At 32.9% G+C, this 25,204-nt stretch overlaps 1 protein-coding gene across 18 annotated transcripts in view; it reads right to left on the reverse strand.

Moving 5' to 3' along the window:
* The window catches only part of DGKB (diacylglycerol kinase beta), a 377,456-nt gene that overhangs the window by 108,019 nt on the left and 244,233 nt on the right, over positions 1-25,204 (reverse strand). The window contains exon 23 of one of the 18 annotated variants that reach the window (XM_035317642.1): positions 19,041-19,173. The exons of the other annotated variants lie outside the window; for them this stretch is intronic. Coding sequence (XP_035173533.1) covers positions 19,056-19,173 — 118 coding nt within the window. The 3' untranslated portion in view covers positions 19,041-19,055. Of the gene's footprint in view, positions 1-19,040; positions 19,174-25,204 lie in introns of those variants that run through there. 18 annotated transcript variants of the gene reach the window in all.

Consider the following 25,204-nt stretch of genomic DNA (forward strand, 5'->3'; position numbering starts at 1 on the left):
GTCATGATAACAATAAATAAATAAATAAACAAAAATATTTTTATGGGAACATTTTTGTTGTCATTCTTATTCCTACAGCAGTGAGAAACCTCTGTCAAAGAACAGGACATAATTGTGTCAGAAACAAAACAAAAAGTCTATGAATCAGAAAACCCTTATATTTAATGGATTTTTATTTATTTATTTTCCCATATTATTGATCAGATAAGAGGCTTCTATTCTCTGGAAGGAATTCTGAGAGAACGCCAATGTTATTACTTCTTATATAATGGTGTTTTCCAATTTGGAACAGTGGCATTGCCAATTTTAATATTAAAATATCATGTGTCAGGCCTTGAAAAGCATGTCATTTGTAAATATATATATACTTATATGTGTAATTTGGGGAGAGGGGTGGTAATTTATATTTGTCCTTTGCTATTTTGCCTGTGTTCAGATTATACCTTAACAATTTTTCTAGAACAATGAAGAGAAATAAATATATTTGCTACTGAAAGCAAGCTTTTTCAGTAATGACAGGAATTTAGAATTGAAACTTCAGCAATATTCAAACACACCAACATTTTTGATTAAAATATTAAGGATAGTTGCCAATTAAAAATAACAACAACAAAAAGTGTTCCATGAATTACCTACAACTCAAGGTCAGTGTACTCCTATTTTCATAGGGAGATTTTGCAAGGAGCAGGCCAAAAAGAACATACAAAATACATGTTTTCATACAAAAAAAAAAAAAAAAAAAAAAAAAAAAAGAGGACACTAAGAACACTAAGGACTAAAGATGAGAACAATATTATTGTATGGTTACCTGAGAAGGTAAGACTCTCATCCAACTTATATTTATTTCAAATTTATTCCTCGGTTTATTTTCAAATGGTTGGAGTCTGCATGTCTGACTGAACATGTTGTTTAGAAAAGAGGTTTAGTAAGTCAAGGTGAAGAAGGCATGAGAGGGTTAGAAAAGAAGTAAAGATGTGGCATCTGGACAGATTTCAACCACATTTGCAAGGAGAAAATACAAGTCAGGAAATACCTTGACAAAGAAAAGGAAAAGAGGTGGTTTGTCTTTTTACTATCAGAGATTAAGTGGTGACATAACAAGTCAAGACAAAAGCCAATATTAGTTTCTGTACCTATTCCCTAAGAACACTCAGTGGAATGCGTTTCATTATTTGCCTAAGTCACCCATGAAAAACAAGCTGCAGTTCTTTAACATTGATGCCAAAAGTCCCAGAGGGGAAACAGGCTCAGGCTGTCAGCCAAACATGCCATCATTTTAACCAAAAATGATCTATGGCCACTAACATACATGTTTGAAGATCCACTCATCCAAGCCATGGAAGGAAGGAAGAAAGGAAACATTCTGAGGCCTTTTGCTATATATAATGCCTCAATATTTATGTTGTTTATTTTTAATGCCTATTTTATCAGTACAAAGATTATTTTGTAGATAGGACTAATCTTTAAGTAACAATGATCTGTTATTGTTATATCTGTGGAATAAAGGAGAAAACTTTTGACTCAGCAAACTAGCTTCAAAAAACAGACAGCTTTTGAGAGTGCAATATATGAGATTTTGATCCACTGAATATTTTAAGTATTATGATTTGATGTATGGTTTCTTTGAGGACAAAAATGAATACTATCAGATTACTGCAAGAGTCTGTGGCTGAGAATAAGAAGAGATCCAACAGCTACCACAGCAAATAAAAAAAGAAGCATGTCATGATGTTATGCCACATGCACTGCCTGGCATTCATTCAACTCACTGTAGCTGAAAAATAGCTGTGAGTGCCTATGTCCCATTACACCATGTTAATTATTATTATTGTCTCATCAGTAGTTTGTTTACGACAGCTCTAGGTGACAAGGATAGTGAGATACACTGTCAAGGCCATCACCTGATGGGATTCTTATTGGCATAAGATCTTTCTTTCCCTTAGTTAGCTACATTACAAAAATCAGTTTCATTAAATGCAAATACTATTGCCTGCCTTTGGCTTTTTGTAAGATTCACATAACTGATATAACGTTGTTCTGGCATTGCATTAACCAGTTTCTTCTTTTAGTGGGGATGAGCTAATCTGTATCTCTTCTGAAGAAATTCATGCTATAATAGTAAAACATCAAATGGACATGTTGAAGCTTTCTTAATAAATTTTTTATTTCTGATTCTTCCATGAAAAACATAAAATGTACTGCTATTGTCTAACTAAAAGGAAATTCCCCAGAAAGGTTAGCACTAGGAAGGAAACAGCAAACATTTAATTATTTTTCATAAATAACATTTACTCACAGTTGTGTTACTGAATCCTTACACATTCATTCTAGACTAGGGCTTTGCTAATGAAAATATTCTGGATCTGCTTCATAGTTTCCTTCCTTAATTGGCAATGCTAACAAGGATGCCCCTTCCAAAATGAAGCTTGTCCTAGTAAGGTTAGTGGTCCAAAGACAAATGAATACAGGACAGAGAATCTTTTGGTTTTGCTAGATATTTTGGTAAGTGCCATGGGTATTACTGACATCTCCTACATTCACCTAGTATCTATATAAGCAGATCTCAAACATAGTAAGTTTAGAAGGATTCAGACTACCTTCCCTGAATTACTGTGCATGATATACCTCTTAAGCACTGAGACACCTGTGTTAGAACAAATAGCCTGAGTCTGACTTCTGTCTTTAGCTTCACTTCTCTGTGGCAGGCACAAACTAAGATCTTAAAAAAAAAAAACAAAAAAAAAAACCTCCTCTTTCCTTTTATTTTTGGAAGTAGAGAAGCTGATACCTAAGTAAAAATTAATTGAATTAGTATTTGAGATTGTGAATAACAACGTTGTTGAATGAATGTTGCTTCAGTACATTGCAGTGTGCTAACTACTGGGTAATTTCTATACTATCTTTGTACTAACTTTTGCATTTATCTTACAGTTTTTCCTCTGGCAGTTTTAATTGTCTTTGTCATTAAATAGTTTAATTATGTTATGCTGAACTGGGAACTGGCATTATTATGGGGAAAATATGAATATATATATATATATATTTCTCATTTGTGCTGTCTGTTTGTCTCCTGCTAGATTTATAATCAGAGATGTTGTTATAGAAAGGCAAAGCCACATTCTGATTCTGGTGTGAAATTCATCTTAACAGTGCTTCACTATGAATGTTAAATCATCGCGTTACCACTCATCCAAACATGGATTTAATTCTCTTGGACTAGCATTTCAAACATGCATAATTCCAATCTAGTATCTGAAGGTTTAGCTGATAGAGTTGCTTATCATCACTAACAAGTCTATCCCTAGTGGAACTGCTTGAGAAAGTACCTTCTGAGATTAAACAATAATGCCCTTTGTACCAAACAGGAGTTTCCTTTGTACCTACCTTACTCATGTATCATGATTCACCATCAAAGCAAATTAGTACATTAGGTATTGCAGATGCCTCATTTTTTGCAAATATACTGACTATCAGATCACTCCTTACCATGTAGTAATTCACAAGTAGATCAGCTATCAGGAACAAAATGATCATTAAAAAAAAGTATGAAATTATCAGAGATTAGTCTGTTTCCTGCAACTAATTTTAATACTCCTTGGTCATATAACATTGTTTAGCCATTGTTTAATAGTCATGGACCATTAGCAACATAAATGGAGGTTGCTAAGAAACAATAAGTAATAAATATATACAAACTCAGAGTAATAATGTTAAAAAAAATAATGAATGAAGATAAGGAGAAATGACATTGCAGAAAAAGAAGAGGGACATCCAATGAAGCTGAATTTATAATAGGATCACCTGCCTTCTCCATATGCATGTTTCTGAAACTAAAAGTACAGGTCAACCACATACAAAGCACAAGCCAAATAACTTGCCTTACATAAGCTTATTGCATATATTACAGGTTTTGTTCGAATTAGTGATTCTTCAAATTCAACTTTGTCATTATTTAGCTCGAAAAGTGATTTATCTGCATTTATGATCTAAGTAGTTTTGTAACTGAAACTATAAAATGATTTGAGAACATTGCCTCAAGGACTTTTGTCACAGCTTGCTTATGTATTTATGGCTGAACCTAATCAAATTATTGGTAGCTGCTTGCTAGGAAGATGTCTGAAGAGTTAAACACAGCACAAATGATGTGCTTTTATATTTCTTTTCCACTTATTTTCAGTGAATGTGAGATCACACCCAAGCGTAACAGTTCATGTAGGAATAGCCAGTCATTTCTTTGAAGAGTTCACAAATGCTTGCAAAATGCATGGATTTATTATTTATTTTTTTCTCTTTTGCATCCAGAACCACAATAAATAAATAAGGACAAATAATGTTTTATATTGACATTCTAGGGAGCATCATCTATGCTGTTATTTTATATGTAACAAAACTTACTGTTATAAATTTTCCTCTTTTGGATCACAAAACTTTTGTGTTATAAATGTGCTTTTTTTGCTTTGTTTACTTTTGCAAAGCTGTTATTAGTAATGCAATACTAATACTTTACAGTTTCATGAAATTCACATGACTACAGCTTTCAATGTGCTAGAACCTGGAAGGAAGCCCCAAAAAATTGTAATTGAAGGTTTGAAGATACATTGCACCACTACAGAATTGATGGGAGTTTTGGGACAGGTCTGATGATCTCCAAGCATACCATGCTGATGAAGCCAGGTCCTCACAGAAGTTCACTCCCCCTTAATTTTCTCCCTTTACTTTGGGATGGAATTGGAAAAGTATCTCCTGCATCCATAAGTACACCTCTCAAAGAAGAAATTTTGCTTAGCTTTGAACTATGATTAAAAGGTACAAGTCAAATGGACAAGGGGGTGAGATTTTGTGTGTGTTTCGGTGTGCTTGTTCTGCAAGCATACCTTTCCATCATCCTTTAATCTATTTATTACTTACCCAAAGGACTTTCCTAGCCTTTTATGATGTCAAGTTTCAGCAAAGAATGACTTTTTATGACCCCATTATAAACCCATAAAAATGAAGGTTTACAATGGAAAAACTAACAGATGTTTATTTCTAGCTTTAAAAGAGGGAGCTTTTGACTCCAGAGTGAACACTGCTTTTATTTAAAAATAGTCAGTCTTCACAGGTATTTGGCATTTTGTCCTAGAACTCTTTATTCTGTTTCCTACAGTTTCTTCAGCTAGATCTATTACTCTTACAACAGTACTATTTGTCCATATACACTACAGTGAAAGAATGTCTCCCTTTTCCTTATCAATAAATTCTTATTTTTAGCTCTTAAAAATGTGTTCTACATTTAAACTTGCCACTTAAAGTCCACGTTAGGGATGAATTTGTTTACAAAACTTAATAATGATAAATATGCGTCTATTTTGAGTCTGCTTCAATAAAATGAAGGAATGAATGACTTAAAGCTTAGAAGATTGATTTTTAAATGGGTTTTTGGAGGCAAATAATTTGTAACTGGTACTAATTGATTTGTTATTTTGAAAAAAAAAAAGAAAACAGAACAAGTCACTTCGTAAAAATAAGTCAGAGTGTTTTGAATTACAATTTCAGAAGATAATCGCTAGGAATACTTAGTCCTTCCATTGCACTTAATAAACTAATGCCTAATTGAAATCATCTTATTCTGGAAAAGTGTATTCAGTATTCCTTACAGCCTATCAAAAACTAACCATTTCTGGATATTACATTATTAATTCAATTAATCATTAATATGTTGAATTTCTAGGAGTTTCCAAAACTTATTTTCCTCAAAATAAACAATGAACTTGGGCTTTAAGCAATGATATATTAAATAATATATATGGAAGTATGAAATTAGTGCCATCCTATTAAATCAAATTCAAATCATATGTCTTGAATTCTGATTATATGATCATATGTCTTGAATTCTGATTATGCGGTGATGTCTCGTAATAGAGGAGCACCTTAAGACTGTAAAAAGATGAGACACAAATGCACAGTGTAGCATATCTGTAGCATACAGTTCTAGGAAAATTGATGGGGTATTGCAACACAAGCCCAGCATTACTCATTTGCAGATGTATTTTAAACAGTCATTTCCTATAATCTCTCTGTATTTCCTCCCCTTCTTTTGCTGACTTTCCCTATAATGACTAGATTAAAAGGAATGTACTTTGTCAACAGCAAAGAAAATGGGCCTAATTCATTCTCTACAAATGCAAAAGCTTCTTACAATTTTGCAAAAGCCTTTTTCTATAGTTTTTTTTGGAAACACTATAAAATGGCTCCATAACAAGAATCTGAAATTATTATGGCTGCTCAAAACAGAATGATTAGGTCTAATCACAATTATGAAACTTCACATGGAAAATAATCATAGCTTAACTATTGTACAACCCTCCATATCTGATGTGATCTATTCTAGTTAAATTAGTATTATTCAGAGTTTGGGTTCCCTTGTATAAGCTTTCTCAGAATGGAATTTACCCCATCTTGGTGATACTCTCTTGAAAAGTAGAAAGGTGATTCAAATTATACTCTGTTGCATGAAGGGAGAATGAAGGATATTACAGAAACTACGAAGAATTTTCATTTTAATAATAATAAAAAAAAACAGCTACTGGTTTTTAATAAAAAAAAAAAGCTACTACATTGTGCTAAAATAAAATGTTATATAATGAAGAATGTATATACAATAAGAAACATACAATAATAAGGAAAATGAAATATTATAAATTAAATTACATTGAATATAATTAAAACAAAACATTTTGATAGTGGTTATATTGTCACCAGAATTTCCCTTAGTGCAATGAATATTTAAAACATATAATAATTGAATATTTTTTTAAGTTGCCTCATTACATCATAAGTGTGCAAGCACTTGTAGTCATATACATATATAGAATTTATACATATATATATATTGATAAATACATAACATAGATTGATAGACAAATAAGCACTGATAGACAACTTATGTGGCCAGCCACGCAATTTATTTAGCAAAGTTTTATCAAACTAGTTGATGATGAGCTGGTAACTCCACAAGAACAGGTCCAATCAAAGAAGAAAGATAATATTGTATACTCAGACAGTTGCCCATAGAATGCCAACCAAGTGCTCAACTACTTATTGTTGTCTGGAAACTGGTAATATACATCTGTTCCTTCACAGGAACATACTAACAATAGTTGTTGAATCTGATCAAGGAGAACAGGGATCATATTGAATTTCACTTACTAGGTGATTTTTAATAAGTTTTAATTCCTGAATAATATGTTGTTCCATAACAGAATTAAAAAAAAAAAAAGGGGGGGGGGGGGGGGGAAGACTGTGGGAGACTGTTTCAGTCCTTATGAAGACATATCAAAACTGATTTATGACTGCTTGTTTCATATGACCCATGGTACTAGTTCTCACCTTATTATCAAGTATTTATCATTAATTTAGTGTCTTTGAGCTAGACTCTGTACTAACATAGACTATTTCTGCCTAAAGAAGAGATCACAAATGAATATGGACAGATGGAAACCAGAAAACAACAACAACAAAAAATACGGACTATGCATCTAGAAGATAAATGATAATATCAGAACCAATAAAACTGTTACAGAATATTTTTGTAGACATAGTGATAGAGAAATGATCTGCAATGGTGGCATTACAAGGACTTAGCAATTAAAGCAGAAGTGATCTTAAGTCCATAACTTAAGCAAACTTAAAGCAGTTTATAGTTCCCTATAGTCATAAGAAGATTACAATTTATCTTGGCTGCTATTTTTATTATTATTATTATTTATTTTTTTATAACCACACTTTGACCAGCTGAAATCCAGGGCATTCTCTTTTGATCTCAGGGTAAAAGGCTCCAAATTATTTACAATGATAGATATCTCAGGAAACAAAAAATAACTTAGGAAATCACTGAGATCTTTCAGTTAGGACATTAAATATATCTAGGAGGAAAACAGGCATGACATAAGACAGTGTCTTATAAAACAGCTAGTAAATGAAGTTAGGACTGAAAACAATCAAATTGACAGAAATTCTATTTTATATCATAAAACGTTAAAATTATTATTTCCCCTTTAATCTACCCATGAATCTACTGATTCAGTTTTTTTTTGTTGTTGTTGTTGTTTTGTTTTGTTTTTTAAATATATATAAGAGCCACTGTGTTCAGGAAAGTACTTCAAATGCATGCTATAGAGATGTCCTAAAACATTAACATAAGAAGTTCCATAGGTACATTTGTTACAAGGAAGCATTACAAGGTACACACAGACCACGCACAGATGTACATTGATATAGATGTGTAGGTCTAGAGGCATAAACATGGACTTAAATAGACCAGCAACAAAATTTTAAGTAGAAGATGCTGCTTGTACATTTTATTATTAAACAGTTACGACCAACTTCAAGTGAATGATTCACTGAGGAAGTGTATTCCTTCATATGATTCATTAAACAACTAGGAAAATTATCCTGATTCCTCAAATGGACTTCAGAAGCATAACACCAATAATTTTATGAAGGGGCTTGGGAAGTAACCTGTGTTGTTACTTCTCCATCTTACGGTTATTCTGAGGGTATTTTTAGATGTCAGTCAGTCTCCTGGAAGGAACATGAGCAGTAAGATACATGCTGAGGCCTGGGCTGGGCAGAGGGGAAAAGAGAGGCAACACAACTTTAGTGGTTGGCATTAGAGGTAGCATGGACAATACAATTATGACATACTGAAAATGGTCACCTCTGTGTGGGCAAGGTAGCTTAGTGAGAGAGATAGTGTCAGGAGTCAGAGATGACACAGCATTAGGACAGAGATGTCATGTGCAATGTGCATGTTAAAAGACAGAGATCTGAAATGTTAACTTTTTTTTTTTTTTTTTTTTTTTTTCCTATACAATTATCAGTGGCAATTACACATCAAAAGAAACAAATCTACCCCCAGTTGTGATGGATGAACATCTGCATGTTCCAGACGTTCTTTTACGTGGGATTTCTTTGAAATAGCATAGAACTACCAATCAATCCTTTAATGACAGCATTATAACCCATTATGTTCAAGAGTCAATTACTCTAAGGCCTTACAGTTTTATCACATACAATATGTCTAAATTGGATGCAATACTGTGGATCAATCAAATTCCAAATTTATCTGAATCTGACTGTATAAGACAGCAAATGATTTATACTGGGGAGTGGGGAGGATGAAGAAGAGTCAAAATTACAAAACACCAAATAGTTGATGAGCCCTTAAAGAATTAACTACTTCTTTCATTGATACATGTACACAAACAAGTTAATTGCAGTTTAAAGAAAGTGTCTGGCATTTTTTCCAGTTGTAATAAAGCCCAGAAATCAGCAAATACTGATTGGTTAATCAGAAACACACAGCACAGATCAGCATGCAGAACTAGTCCATATGTGAAACTGGGATCATCATAGCAAGGACACTAAGGGTCACATGACATACATCTGTAGGAAATCAGTCTTCGTTAGTTTGGCTGCTCATGGAGTAGTTTTTGTTAGTATTTTGTGCACCTATGGATGTTCAATCACTAATACAATGGAGTTATAAGTTATTTTTTTCAGAAACTGAATACAAATAAATATGTAGTCTGCCTAAGGAATGAAGGAGTCACTAGAAGTGCACCTCAAATGTATTATTTACAAATGTTATATTTTTCAGCATCTTGACATTTGCCTGTTTGCAAAGGCTTTGTATAAATAAATCTCAGTGGACAATAAACGCATTTATTTCTTCAATACTGTAAAAAGAAAAGGTAACTTGAGAGAGGCTATGTTCCAGCTGATGGCCAAAATAGTTGCAATTTTATTATTGGAAAATAAGATCTTCACTTGCTGTAGTGAGCACTACTCCATCAAAATCAATAAAGTGGATTGACTGCAACAGCGGAAGTGTCAGATACACACATCCAAATTTCTTTGTAATATCTTGAAGGAAAATAACATTCTTTTTATTTATTTATTTATTTATTTTTATAATAACCCTTCACTAAGACAATCACTTCACTAACAGTTCTATATATCTCACATGGGTAAATCTGGCATTTCATTAACCTATGTCTAAGAGGGGATTAATTCAAACAGAAGTCAAAAGATGGGCCAAAATAAGACCATTTAGTTTTTCAATTGTAAATGTGTTTTATATAGGTAGACAGGTGTTATAAGAAGCACCAGCCAATTGGAAAGGCTATACGAATATTTGAAGAGCATGAAAGAAGCTGATAATGACTGTCAGCTGAGTTTATGAGTATGTGATCAGATGTGAAAAGCCATCTGTTTGGGGGAAGTTTGTAATATGACATCAAATATATGTCAGTGTCAGTTAAAGCTGATTTCTAAAAATTCAGAAACCACAGACAGTGCATTTGCTCTAGCAATAGGCTAGTTTCAATTCTTATAGCCTGAAGATAACAAAATGTTTTAAGAAATGATAAAATGGAATAGAATTCTGTAATAGTTTTGTTTAACAGCACTAAATAAGTACATGCTGTCATTCTCCTGTCTTATTAAAATAACAGGTTGGCCATTGCCTTCAGTTTTTAGTGTGTCACCATTTCATAAAATAAACCTCTTCAATAAAAGATTCCTTTTAATTTCATTTCTTCATACAAACTCCACCTTCTTCTTCTACCCTGTTTCTAATGAAACATACACATTACATTGAAGTATGAAGGATAGATGGGACTTCAGCTTTTTTTAATTATTATTTTATTTATTTATTTTTTAACTTAACAATTAATTTACAATGCAGAAATAGGTGATATATGCACCGTATCGTTAGGGTATGCTTCCAACAAACGCCTAGGTTTTCTCTGAAGAATGTTTTTTCTTCTTGCTACATAACATATATAACCCTTCTCAGATGGTGAGTTGCTCCTTCCTTTTTCTGTTTATAGATTGGCCATAGATAAATAAAGATTTAGGTCAGATATTTGCCAGGACTCCAGATGTCACTAAGTTACCTGTAGCAGCATTTCTGTTCACAAAATCAATCACTAAATCAACTGCTAATCTGGGATTTTTTACCCCAGGACAGAGGACCACCGGGATTTTATTGCTCTTTTAGCAACACACACTAGAGTCTGCTTTCTAGGTTCATGGGGCAGGACTTTTTCTTGCCTTATTAATTTGAAAGGAAATAATAATAATAAAAATAAAAATCCTCATATTGCAGGGACGTAGGCCTGCTGGCACCTATCACATCTGTGTTCTTTCCATTGCAAAATATGACTTTGGGTCTCTCATCATTTATCTTAAATGTCTCACAACTGGTAGAGAAGTATGTAATGCTACTGTGGATCTGATGAACTGTGGACATTACTAATTTTATTGCACTCTTATCTGTGACAGAAATGGATTGATGTTGATGTCCTAGATGTTTCCTTCAGCTCATATCTTCATAAATAAGAAAAACACAGTGAAATGCTTCCCTTATAGATAATTACCTTTAGTTCCTAACCATCAGTAGTTCTGACACTTTCTGTACTGGAAGTTGTAAGTAGGCTATAATGTTTAATAGCTCCTGATCTCCATCTTTCATCCATTTCAAATTGGATTGCCAATTCTAAGTCAGGAGGGTTTGAACTATTCCCTCAGGTTATTCTCTCTGCCTATTTTATTAAAAAATTGTTTTCTGTTACTATAGTAAAAAGAAATTGAAAACTAATAGATTTGATTTTTCTATCCACAATAAACCTCTGGATGGATACTTAATGAGAATATAGATATCTGAGATAATCAAAAAAAAAGCAGAACCTCTAACTAGCATAGGTTTGTGAGACAGGAAATCCTACATTTCTTACTCAGACACAATTTCCATAAAAAACAAAAGGAAAGTTTTTGTTATCCTATAATCTAGTCAACTCACATTCTCTATCGGATATTACAAGAGGTACATTCTTTCTCACTCAATATGATCAGCTCTCTCTCCCCCACTTTCAATATCAAAGCCTCCCCTGCAGCTTCAGGAGCTTCATTAAGAATCCTACTCTGTGTTTATTAGGAATTAGCTTTCTGTAACCAAATCAGTAATACACTTTGCTGGTAACATTATTAGAAAAGTAGGGCAAAAGTAGGATTTAAGATCTTCTTATGACACCAAAACAGCATATATTCTAAATTGCTGTTTAAATGGGATGAGATGGGTAGTAACAATATTTTAAGTCACTTTAAAATCAAGTCACAAAGTACAAAAAAAAAAAAAAAAAAAAAAAAATCCAATACCCCTCTTCAGATCCTACTCATTATATAGCTTTTCTAAATAGCTTTCTGATTAATCTTAAATTTTTTGATAGGAAATTCATGACAAATGCTATTTATACATTTTATTTCCAAATTGCTTGATGACTTCCCAGAAGGCCTAAATGCATAGATTGGTGTCCATATAGAAAACAGAGTGATGGCGTCACTTCTGTACAGTGTGTGCATCTGAAGGAATTAATGTTCCTCTTCCCCTGGCTGTCTGGGAGCCACTGTGAAGATTCTATGCCTGCTTTAGCTTCATGTGAAGATGAACTGCTGTGGTGCTAATCACAATAATTACATTCTTTTTCCCTCTCTAAGAAGCATTATTTGCTCTGCATCTCAGACTGGGGATTGTGAAGAACTAAGTTTAGCCTGTGCATTTGCTGTTTGCTGAGTGCTGCCTTAATCCATCCTGCTGTCCTGTATTCCCAAATAATTATTTTGTGAAGTGTGGGTGAAGAGGAAGACCTGGATATATATATATATATATATTTATTTTTATTTTTATTTTTATTTTCTTCAGAGATGTTGCCTGAGACATTTCTGCAATTGCTGCTTTTTATCTCTTGCTTTGTTAAACAAATGAAACACCTACTTTTACAATGGCGCAACACTGGAACTGTAAAATCTGATTTAAAACCTGCACTAAGCAAATCCTATCAAATTTCTCATTAGATTTTTTTATTTTTATTTACCAAACGTGATTGCACATGCAAGCTTTACTTAACTAGTTTATTATTTTGATTGCATACCTCCAAAATATGTTTTCAACTAAGGTAATTGTGTTAATTTGCATCTTGAAAGGGCATCTTTGCAAAACTGAGCATTTTATCAGGGTTATTCCTGCTGAATCAAAAGAAATTCAAACACAGAGATGTAATAATTATCTTCAATATTTAGCATTGTCTAGAAAAGACGAAAAAAAAAAAAAAAAAAACTCAAATTTTTTAAACCTAGTACACACACACACACACACAAACAAAAAAAAAAAAAAAAAAAAAAGATGAACCAAGAGAATGTGGTAGAGGTCCCTTCCCTTCCCCCTAGTCTGGAAACAAAAATCAACTGTACTCATCAGCTGATCAAGCAGTGCTGTTCTATATGAACTTTAACAATATATTGCACAGCTATTGCCTTGATTTTACTAATAGGTGATTTTTCAGCTTCATACCTAAAAGAATGTATGTATTTTATTACAGTCTAAGAGGTTTATTTATTTATTATGAATTAATTAATTAATTTTACAACTCAGTAAATAAGGGTTTCTTTTGAATCACTGGAAACTTCCTTAAAACAACTGTCATTTTTTTTTATTTTTTATTTTTTTCAGTTAGGACAAACTCCATCAAGGTGAACTAATTTCTAATCAGTAAAGTAACACATTAGATTATATAATTTAATGATTATATTATTTATAAAATACAATGAACAGTTAAATGCAAAAGGCTTTTGAACCTTGACAACTTTGAGTATTGATTAGTCACTGTTACCAGCTGAACCACTACCCACAGGCTTGTTCTCCTCAACTCTGTACCTATGAAAAGAGCAAATATCACATAATGCCTGTGATCTCCTACTGGGCCTTGTTCACAGCTATGACTCTGTGCAAGAGAACCAAAGCACTGATGCTGATTTTGGACCTGGGGTCTATACAAACTGTAGTAGAAGGAGAGCATGGAACAGGAAATCATATTAGTATATCACTTATCACTCCATTTTTTGACCTCTACAAACAAGAGGCTAGCTTACATAACTTAGAAATAATATTGTATACAATCATCCAGTAAGACACAGACTAAATAATTTGTGTTGATGAATCAGAATGAAAACAAGATTAGCAACATAAAAAGATCCCAGCAACATAAAAAGTTCCTTTTTGGATATATTCACAAGTAACTAGTTTAATTAAATGAACAAAAGAATCACATATAAATTAATTATATTATTCCAAACCTGTTGAGATGTGTCACAGTAATGCTGACATAACCAAGATTAAAAAAATGGGGATGTAACAATCTGCCTTGTTATCTGTGTGTATGTTGTCACAGCTTCTCAGTGAACTGTGACTGAGATGTATTAGCAGGTCAAAAGAGAAAAGCTCTTCAATTTTTTACAGTTCTAGAAAATGGATGACATTCAAAGAAAAGCTACGTCTTAGCAGGGGACCACACTGTTTATTAATTTATTTATTTTTTCATCTCCAATTTATATATCCTGAAAGAAGGAAAGAGAAAACTAGCAAATGTGAGCTCTGCTATTACAAGGCTCTACTTCATGCTAGGCTTCTTCTATATGTTTATTGTATACAATTTACCGCAGAACCCCCCATCAAGCTTACACAATGATTTAAATAAAAAGAAAAAGAAAAGTGCTATGAATCTTGCTTCCTGGAGTGGCAGAGATTGTGCCAGAGATGAGATTTCAATGAATTACACTCATAAGTGACCATCAATTATAGATAACAGTAAAGTTAGATGCATTAATTTATCTCAGATTAGGACAATGCAGTTGGGTATTCAGAGAAGATCACTCCAGCAGCTTTATGCAAGAGTTGGAAGTTGAACAAGAGGTGGGACCTGACTGTATCTTTCTTAAAGAAGCAGATAATTAAGTATCTCCTAATCATCTGCCGCCCCCCCCCCTTTTTTTTTTTTTTTTTTTTTTTTTTTTTAACCTTTTCAAAAGGTTAACACTTAAATGCTTTAAAATCTGAGTAATAAGAAAAAAAAGATGTGGTGACCTGATGAACTTACTAACCCTTATTACTCTCTAAGATATATCTTAATTTTTAAAATTCTACAATAGTTTTGCTAATACTTAGTATTTTTCAACTTAGGAAAGCACCTTCCATGGCAACACGAGTATTCAGGATAGCAACGTAGTTCATAGAGGAAACACTACAATAATTAGAAAGTTTTTTTGCAAAAGGGGGCAAGAGAGACTGTTCAGTTTATATTCTATTTCGTCAACTCTACTCTCACTTTACATCACATTTTTCACTACTGAATGCATTTCTAGCATAAATAAAAAGGATGAAATATCCCTTGATAGCCATGCCTTAGAATAACTTTCAGAGGACATCATTTCAGTCTTAAACTCCCTGGAAAATCACTCGCATCTTACATATTCATGGACTGTAAAAGAGAAATTATTAATATACATATGGCAAATAATACAAATACAATTGAAATTTAAATTACCTTCCTTAGTCATTTTTCAATGTTTTCTAGGGTGTTTAAGTACAAAGTATGTTTTGAAAGACAAAGCCTGGCCTCTGAAAGCAACATTAAAACTGGAGAAGGAGCAGGAGACAATGGATTGGTAGACATATTTTCTCTTTTTCAATTTTCCACTTCTCAGAAATGCTTTGGAATTAAATCTGGATCTCTCTAAACCATCTACTTGCAGTTTTTCAGCATTTTGAGTATAGGTAAAGCAATACTACACAGAGCTGGGGTTAGGGTTTCTTCACTTGCATGTAGAAGTCCTTTTACACTGTGGAGAGCTCACTGTATGGAGAAATGTTTTCAGCCAACAAGACATGTTCGTGAGAAGCCATCATGCTTCTCCATATAATGTTTCAATTACAGTAATTGCAAGTGGATTGTATTCAGAATTCATTAAAGCATTTCAGAGTATACTCCTGCTGTTTTTAAGCTGTTTGAATACTTATAAAAGTCAAAAGTTATAAGAAGCAAGCATTGTCTACACCTTGTAAAGCTCTGGATTCTAGAAACCAAGGTTGTATGTATACCTATCCCTAGAACATATATCCGTAGGATATATGTTACTTTTTCCTTCAACACAAGCAAAGAAGGACTTTAAGCTAATGACTGCTACCTTGAGCAATTATGTAGTTCAGAGGTTTAAAAAAAATGACATTTTTTCTTCCTTATGAGCACTCCTTGTCCAAGCAAAAATACATAGGCCTAAATGTTACACAAAAATGCATTCAAAGTAGCTATTTACTATGATGATTATTGTGAATGGTCTATTTAGAAAGGGAAACGGTGGTCAATTGTTTTTAAATTACTGACCTTCAGGCTTATAGAGACATTATTGATCAATTTATGGGCAAGAACACAGGATAATCTTTGTCATAAGATTGACTTTAACTGATAAGAAAATTTGTTTGATATCCAATGATGGTTAAAAAAAATGAAAAAAAACACAACAATATTAAAAATATATTTTATAAATCCCTTCATGACTGATTATGTAATATTAATCTAGTTCTGTTAAGTGGTAGTATTGCAACCTCTCTGTAAATGATTGAACATCTGTCCTTTTTGGTATGTATTTTTAGCACACTAGAAAAAATACTCCTCCACTTCTTCCATAATGGTAATAAAAAGAAACTGATTATTTTTTACTTGTCCATAAAAAAATGTCCCCCCAGCAAGCTGAATTTGATTAAGCTGGTATATCAAATACATATTCAGAACTGTGCACATGAAGTAGGGCTTATAAGAACATATGTACAAATTAGATGGTTGCAATATTTAATAACTCAGTGAACCCTTGCTATTGTAACACTTTTTTTTTTATTATTATTATTATTTTTTTAATCCATTCAGTTATTTGAAATTGAAATCATTTCTAGACAGGACATGTAGTACTTTCGGTCATTAAATAGGCCACCTTTATCAACATACTGATCATAAATGCTCTAAAGAAACATCTCAGACCTTGAAAGTTTACAATGGATGGAATATCAAGAAGATATACTTGTAAAAACAGTTTTTCTTCATAATAAGATTAATTTCATGTTATTTTAAAACAAAATAAAACAAACAACAGCAACAAAACCACAAAATAACAAACAACTCTCTTTCTCCTTCATGAAGTCAATAAGCCTTCATTCTAGGTGCTTCAACTGTACAAAAAGCTAACAAACAAACAACCCCCCTCAATCTTATTAAAAGTGATGGAATTGTAATGCTTTACGGCACTTTAAATGATCTTAGCCTACACACTTCTCACCTTAGGCTTAGGCCAGGAAGTTAGTTGTAACCAGTATTTAATACTGAACAAATTCCAAGCAAAGGAAATTGGCTTCAGTGTTTCAAAAGTTAAGGTCAGTGGATATTGCACTGATCCAATGTGACATACACAAGACCTGATTGTTTAGATGTGAACTACTCATTAAAAATTCATTGTTATTTTTCTATTGCCTTTCTTTGAGTCACTTTCTTTGAATCACCAAAAACTCCAGTCTGTGTGTGCTGTATCTCAATGGTAACTGCATTTAGTTTTGTTTAAAATACAGAATTAATCACTGTCAATCTCTCTCTCTCTCCTCTCTCTCTCTCTCTCTCTTTTTTTCACTGACAGTGCTTCAAGTTTGCAGTGGAATTAGAAAATGATTGTTAATTTACACATACAAGATAATTTTATGTGACTTAAGAAAGATTAAATGGAACAATCAGGAGTGACAGTGGAAGAAATTAAATCAGGATATGAATGAGCGCTGTTTTATACTGTAGGTGTTCCTGTAAAACCTAATGCTAATACTTAAACTCATCAGTTAATCACTTCCCATATTCTTTTTCAAATATTAACCTTTTAAAAAGTTGAATTAGCTTAAGAATAACTTGATATATTATTAGGATACATTTTAAAAGTCCATGCTGAAAAAGAATGGTTTTCTTTTTAAACAGTTTTTAATTATTATGAGGCTTATATGAAGAGGAAAATATATTTTAACAAGCATCCACACAAGTGGTCTGATTATGTTATTCTAATCTGCAAACCTAATTATCACCTTCTTATGGAGTACAAGGAACAGCTTTAGAAGAAAATTAATGTATCCTATCAGTGGGACAGTTTGTCACTTTATTAAATAATCATCTTCTTTGCAAATAAAATTGTTAGAAGCTTCATTGTATTAAGGAAAAAAATAAAAGCCCTCACACTATTACATATTAAAATTAACTTCCCACCGTTTCTTTAATGGTCTATTAAGCCTTCACTGTGGTGGATTATGAAGTACAAATGAGGATATCAACTGTTTCTAAAACTGTAAGAAACAAAAATGTTCTAATTTTCATTACTATGAGTTAGAATTTAGCAAACATTTAAACATTTGTTTCCACTAGATTCTGATGTAGTGAGTGTATAGTTAATATATACAAGCTAGATAATTCAGTCTTTTTCTCTTTTTGATTAAAATCATAAGCTGTGTGTACAAAAGTGATGTCTCTCTATATACTTTTTCTGTAAAACAGACAATTCATATTCTATATTTAAACCCAGGAGAAAAACAAACAAACAAACAAGAACACCCACAAAAGACCAAAATTTCACTTTCAAATCTTCAGAGGCCTTCTGTACAGTAATTGCAGAACTTTAAAGTTTGTGAGTACATGCAGAAGTACTGCGTCATACTCGTTTGACCTCAAATGAAAAAATCCTAACAGGCTCACCAGGTACTAAAGATTTCTCACTGGTCATTGCAGTCAAAAACTTTGTTACAAGTTGTGGCTTTTGTCTTTTCCCCTTACAGGATAAATATTATGGCTTACATGTAGAGCTAACTTGGATTTTCAACTATCTTTGATTAAGTTATATTATTCACCAAAACCAAACACTACATAAAACAAAGCAATTTTTAATGGAATTTTCATTTTTAAAAAAGTTGTTAGTTATCAGACAGAACTTCAGTCTATAAAAGCATATTTTGCTTCCCTTTACTATCCTACAGATATCTATCTGCGGTGAGTCAGTGTTCATCACCTGGGATTTAGGAGACACAGTTTATGTGTACCATATTTTCACTAAAGCCTGGAACTGTATCTTCAACATCTCAGATAAGTGGTCTTACCTTTGCAATTCTAGCCATGGTTTTCAATATTAGTTGCTGGAGTTTTCACCCTGGCAGCAGGAAAAGAATGAAGAAGTCTCTCAGATGCACCTATACTGTAACCACCAGTTTCGGGATGTCCAGGTGCTCTATTTAGTATAAATAAATATTCACTATTACAGATTAAAGTAAGGAAAATAAATAAATAAATAAAAATCTCCTTCTCCAATACACTATCTTAATATTAAGGCAAGTTATGCTTAAGTGAAAGAAAGCTGAGTCAGGGTGTTGAAGCTGGAAGTCTCCCATTTCAAGAAAGCACTGCAATTCTTAGGATAATATTAAAGGACCTGGGAGATGCAAAGGACCCTTTCTGTCACTGAGGCTTCAACAGTTTTTTATTTGTTTGTTTGTTTTATAATTTAAACCCCAAATTACCTTACTTTTTAAATAGGAAAAATGTCCTCAAATTGGGGAAACTATTTTCTGTCCAGCATTATCATCTAAGGGAATCTTACTAGCTACATACTTTTGCTACCTTCTAGAAAATAGAATACTTTGCCCTCACTGGCAATCCAAAATTTCATAAAGTAAAGAATTTAGGTTTGTTTTCCTTCCATGTTTTACATATATTATTTTTTTTTTTCTTCTGTTCTATAAGACTGGATAAAAATCATAAAAAATATAAAGCCTTGAGCTTTCAGAAAAATTTGGATGTTCTATCCACAGAAAATTTTTCAAAAATCCTATGTGTCTTTTCATCTCGAAGATGGATCAAACTGGTCATGAAAGTAAATGATTACTTCATTCATAAAACTGTCATTCTGGCTCTCAGTAACATTTATATTCTTTGTGAGAAAAAGTCTCACAAAGACACTAATTTTCCTTAAATATTATTTGATAGAGTTAAATGTTGACCTCTGTGGCTTGTGAGTAAGGTGTATCCAGCCATCAAAAAATGGTCCAATATTCCATGTCACTATATACGGAACATTAACAGTACACTGTAAAGTAAGACAATCTGTCTAAAATATTGGAAGGTTACTTAATTTTAATGTACAAGACAGCATTTGAGTTAATGAAACAAACCATGAAGTCAATGTTTTATGATAAACTCTGCCTCTCTGCATTTTTTACTTATAAATGTGAAGATCAATAGCATGCCTTGTAATAAAAGGTGTAAAATATAAAAGCTCAGATAGATCAGGCTTTCAATAGAAACAGTGGCAAGCCAATTAGAACTAATATCTTCCAAAGGTTTAGGCTTATTCCCAAATCCAAACTCTGGGAGAACAGAAGAAGATAATATTTGTAGGTAGATATTTCAAAGTACATTCAAAAAGCATAGAAATGATTAATTCTAGAAAACGAGGCTAGCAGTTATTTAGCCTGCAATGGCATCAGTATATATATATATGTATATACATCACTATATACATATACATGTATATATATAGTGTATATGTATATATATGTATATATGTATATGTATGCATATATAGGTATATATATAGTGATATATATACATATATATTTTTATTTTTCAGAATGCATTGGGCTTTCATTTCTATGTGCTTTAAAACAGGGCAGTGCTCTTAGACTGTCAAAAAGTGTTGACACAACATATAGCTGTATACCAGTAATAGTTTCAGAGATAAGAAAAATGTAATGAAAAATATATACATTATATAATAAAGACTTCAGAAAAATAATAAATAGTCCAAACAAAGCAACGTTTAAGATCTCAAGTGAGAGACATGGCTGAAAAGCACTTCTCTCTTGCTCTGTCAACTTATTCGTTTCCTTTTTTTTATTAAAACACTAAACCACGAGCATTAAGTAGCTCTTAATTTAGCCTTATAATAAAAAATTGAAATCCTTCTTAACCAAGAGCGTAGTTTTGCTGAAATCTGTATCCTTGATTGTTTTATAAGGTGAAGGAACAAAGTAAAGTCAAGAAAGGCAAGGAAAAAATGAGTCAAAAGCAGAAAGAGGAACAAGAGACACTATAAGATAAGAGAGGAAGAAAAAGGTAGGCATAAGGTAAACATGCCTTTTAGCAAGAACAGTATTACAGGTTAAGATTTCATCTCAAAGACTTTCTTCACTTAAGGCAGCTAAAAAAACCTACATTTGAAGAAACTGGTGAGAGATATTGTGAGAGACTACTGGCCACTGGCTTGTGCTCCAGGGTACTCAACCAGTGAATAGTTAGTGCTGGGATGGCTCTGGAAATACAGGCAAGATAGCCACAGGGGTATTGCCTTGTGCTTGAGGTAGACTGAATCTACTCTAAACCACAGAAGAACATGTGGTCTTGTGCTCCACACAGATACTACAGTGCCATCCGCCTTAGAAACAGACTAGCAGTTCACTACAGAGGAGGTCTGCTGTGACTCTCCTTGAGTGAGAGAATTTTGAGAAATTGGAGGAGTAAGAGCAGGTTCATATTAGGCATCTAATAGGTCCTATAGGCATCTTCTTTCTATAACTATTAGTTTTCTCCTTTCTCCTCTAACTTGTCTCTTTAATAGGGACTGTTCTGCATCATGCCTATATGCCTTTATCCCATGATTTTAGTGTCTTTGGGCATTGTGGATGATGTCAAAGGAGCTTTGGTAGACAGAAGGAAGACTGCTGGGTGCATTTATAAAATATGGCAGATTGTAAATACTTCAGATTAGTGTCTTTGTTTTCTTACTCTATACATAACAAAAGAGGTCAAAAATCTCTTGTTCTGGTATGCAGTTACTAGGATACTACACATAGACCATCACCTTCATAGCAGATGGGTGCAGATTCCATGGTACTTACTTTGTTCATGTAAATAAAGTAGTGGATAAGTATTGTTAGTAATTTAAGCAATACAGTTAAAAACTCAGACTTTTTCCAGACTTCATACAGTACAAAAGTGCCTCTTCACAAGGTTAGTGCTCTGGCAACCTGGTGACAGAGACAGATTCCCACCTGCTTGCTTGTTTTCTACATTTCTTCCATAGTTGTGAACATTGTGTGTCTGATTGCCCCCCATCAGAAAGGGGAACTGTCTCCCCTGATCTCCTTCCCGTGTGAGTGCTTCATTCTATGAAGCCAGTCTAAAAACAGTCCCATGGCTGCAGTGTCATGGCTGCTGCTCAGCTTTGCAACCGCAAGGATTTTTTTGAAGCACAAGTGCTACTTAACCAGGTCAATCCACTCAGGTTTAATTTTTAAAAGCCCACAACAATTTGACAATTAAATTTATGTTCCCAAATCACTTTCACAGAGAATTTATGCCACAATTCTGTATGAAATCAAAGCAAAAAAACATATTGAAGATTTCATTCAGAGTGAGTTGTCAGCTGCCTCATACCAGCAAGAACATACTTCTTTGATTAAGACATCCTTTTTTCTTGAACATCAACAAAATCTCAATAACAAACTAGATTGACAGCTTAACACAGCCTTCAAGGTTTTACTATCAAAATACAAATTACTTAAGAATCTACTGCTACTTCTGCTGATATTGTGGTTATTAATATATCATCGTAACTAAAAGAAAAACATTCAAGAAGTATTTTAGTGCATAACAAAATCAATGCTGTCCTTGTTTTTAATATATTGTGAGAACAAATATTCTAACCACAGAGAAAGTTCTTCAGTTGACCATTGTACTCCCAAATCACACGTTACTGTTACAAAGAGCATTTGATGCCTTCAGACATCTTCATAATTGGCTCAGAAATAGCATGTTCCAAGAAAGGTTAACAGACCTCGCTGTTCCTCATATGGACAAATCTTTATTAAAAAAACAAAAAAACAAAAAAAAAAAAAAACATAACTGAAAGTTCTCAAGAAACAAGAAGCCATATGACTTGCAGCTGTTCCCTAGGCCTAATTGGAAAACAAAACAAAACAAAACAAAACAAAACAGAACAAATCTAACAGACAGCCCCTTCCTCTGACTACTAAATAGAAATCCTATGCAGTTTTTCACACATCTACCTATGCCACATGGATTCAAATGATAGCCTGGGTCTGAATTTTAGGCTGATCAGGAAAATAATTTAATGTAAATTCAATATGACCTTAAAATACTACATTATTTCTTTAACCTAAATAACAATATTAGTTGCTGGTATATGTAAATATACTTCTAGGGATTCAAAGTGGGTATAATTTGAAAACTTGCCAAGCTTAATAAATTAACATTACTTACTAGGTAACAGTCCTTTTGTCCAATGCTTTCCTGTTTTTTGTACTGTCATCTTCTTCATGTAACGACATACTACAAGCATCCACCTCATCCACACAATTATTGATCAATAATGGAAATCAGAGTTCTGTAATTATTGTTTGTTAAGATTAGGAGAAACAATATCAAAACAATATTGCTCCCCATATATTTCTTTAGCTGTCTTGTATCCCACTTTGCTGTTTCCACTGAGAGATTTCTGGGCCTTTTGAGCTGGAAGAGAGGGCATTCTGACCCATGGCCCACAATCTGCCACATACTTTATAGTCCTCATGTTGATTTGAGCCCATTTTACCATTTACCAAACAGAACAGTACAGAGCACTTGACAGAGATAGATAGTACACACAGTGTGCATTTCCAGAAGTGCATGGAGCGGAGTCCTAAATCAACATGAATGAATGAACAATCTTTGTTGGACCAGGTTAGCAACCTTTTTTCTCCACTCCTCCCTACCACGCCCTACCTGCCCCCCCCCCCCCCAAAAAAAAAAAGTAGATCAAAAGTTGCCATTCATTTAGCGATACATTTACAAGAGAAGGCCGAGAGGTCTTCTTTCAGTGTCATGCTAGTGCACAGAACTGTTATCCTAATATAAGTAAGAAAGATGTAAATGACCAAAAGTCTATTCCCCAAACACATCAGGTCTCCTGTTAAGCAGACTATAAAATGTGGTGAGAACAGGGCACTTTAACCTACGTTTTACTTTTAGCTACCTTTGGCTTCAATAGTAGCAGTGTCACTTATCAGAATAAGCAACAGACATTTCCTTTACATTACCAACTCAGCCAATATATTTCTCTGGTGTTGTTCTTTGGTTTTAAGTAAAAAAAGATTACAAAACATGTAGTGATTACATAACACTTCTCCCCCCTTCCCCCCAAGGTATGTAAATGTATATAATTTAGGTATAAATGTAAAATATAAAGGATAAAAATAAAATATATAAAAACAAGAAAATATGTTTAAATATAAGATAAAATATTGATAGATAAAATATTGGTACATTGATTCCAAAGAGAATCAATAGTAAAATAAATAATTCTCTATTTTGAATATGTATTTATGTTTTTATCAGGTGTAACAAAAAGAAGTAGTAAGTGTTATTTCACAAGTAAATCTAACACCCCAAACTATTCTGAAGACATCATTAGCCACAATGATGTAGTTATAACAGTAAGTACTGTCATACAACCACATCTATCATACAATCATGAAAACGCACTACAGGTATCATACAAGTGCATTATATGACATTGGTCTGTATTATAAAAAATAGTATATTTAAAATATTTTATTTGGAACTATATATACAATGTTAATAAAACTACAATATACGTTACAAGTCAATAAAAACTTTACCTGAAAGATATTCACAGGATTTATCTTATTTTGTGAGATATAAATTATAGTCTACTATATAGTATATGCTTGGAAAGAATACTTTTTGCTTCGTACATTTCTTATAAAGTTCTGTGTAACTTATTGCAATAAATATAAGAGACTTAAAATCAAATCTGATTATTTGTGTGAAACTGATACATAGACATAAGCCAGGCAAACTGTGTTCAAACAGAATAAAGAGGAAAATGGAAAATATTATCTGAAATGATAGAGATGGTGGCATAGGCTCTTTATAACATACGTTGAGTACTTATAATCACTTCAGCTATATAATTAGCAAAGAACTACAAGGTATTTAATCAGGGACAGACACTTTGGCTGAAAGGATTACTTTTTAGGTCAGGTAATCTATTCAAAAAATATTTTTAAAATTAGTACTAAGACTTGTTAGGGTTAGACTTGTTGGGGTTAGAGGGATTGGCTACATTATTTTGGCGTTTACCAATTACTAAAGTCTTTCTAATATGGCACAAAGTAATCTGCAGTTTCAGAGCGTAGAATTGGAAGTTTGGGGTATATTAAGTTTAAGATTTTGGATCTGAA

The sequence above is a fragment of the Oxyura jamaicensis genome, chromosome 2, assembly GCF_011077185.1.
Source record: "Oxyura jamaicensis isolate SHBP4307 breed ruddy duck chromosome 2, BPBGC_Ojam_1.0, whole genome shotgun sequence".
Taxonomy (NCBI): domain Eukaryota; kingdom Metazoa; phylum Chordata; class Aves; order Anseriformes; family Anatidae; genus Oxyura; species Oxyura jamaicensis.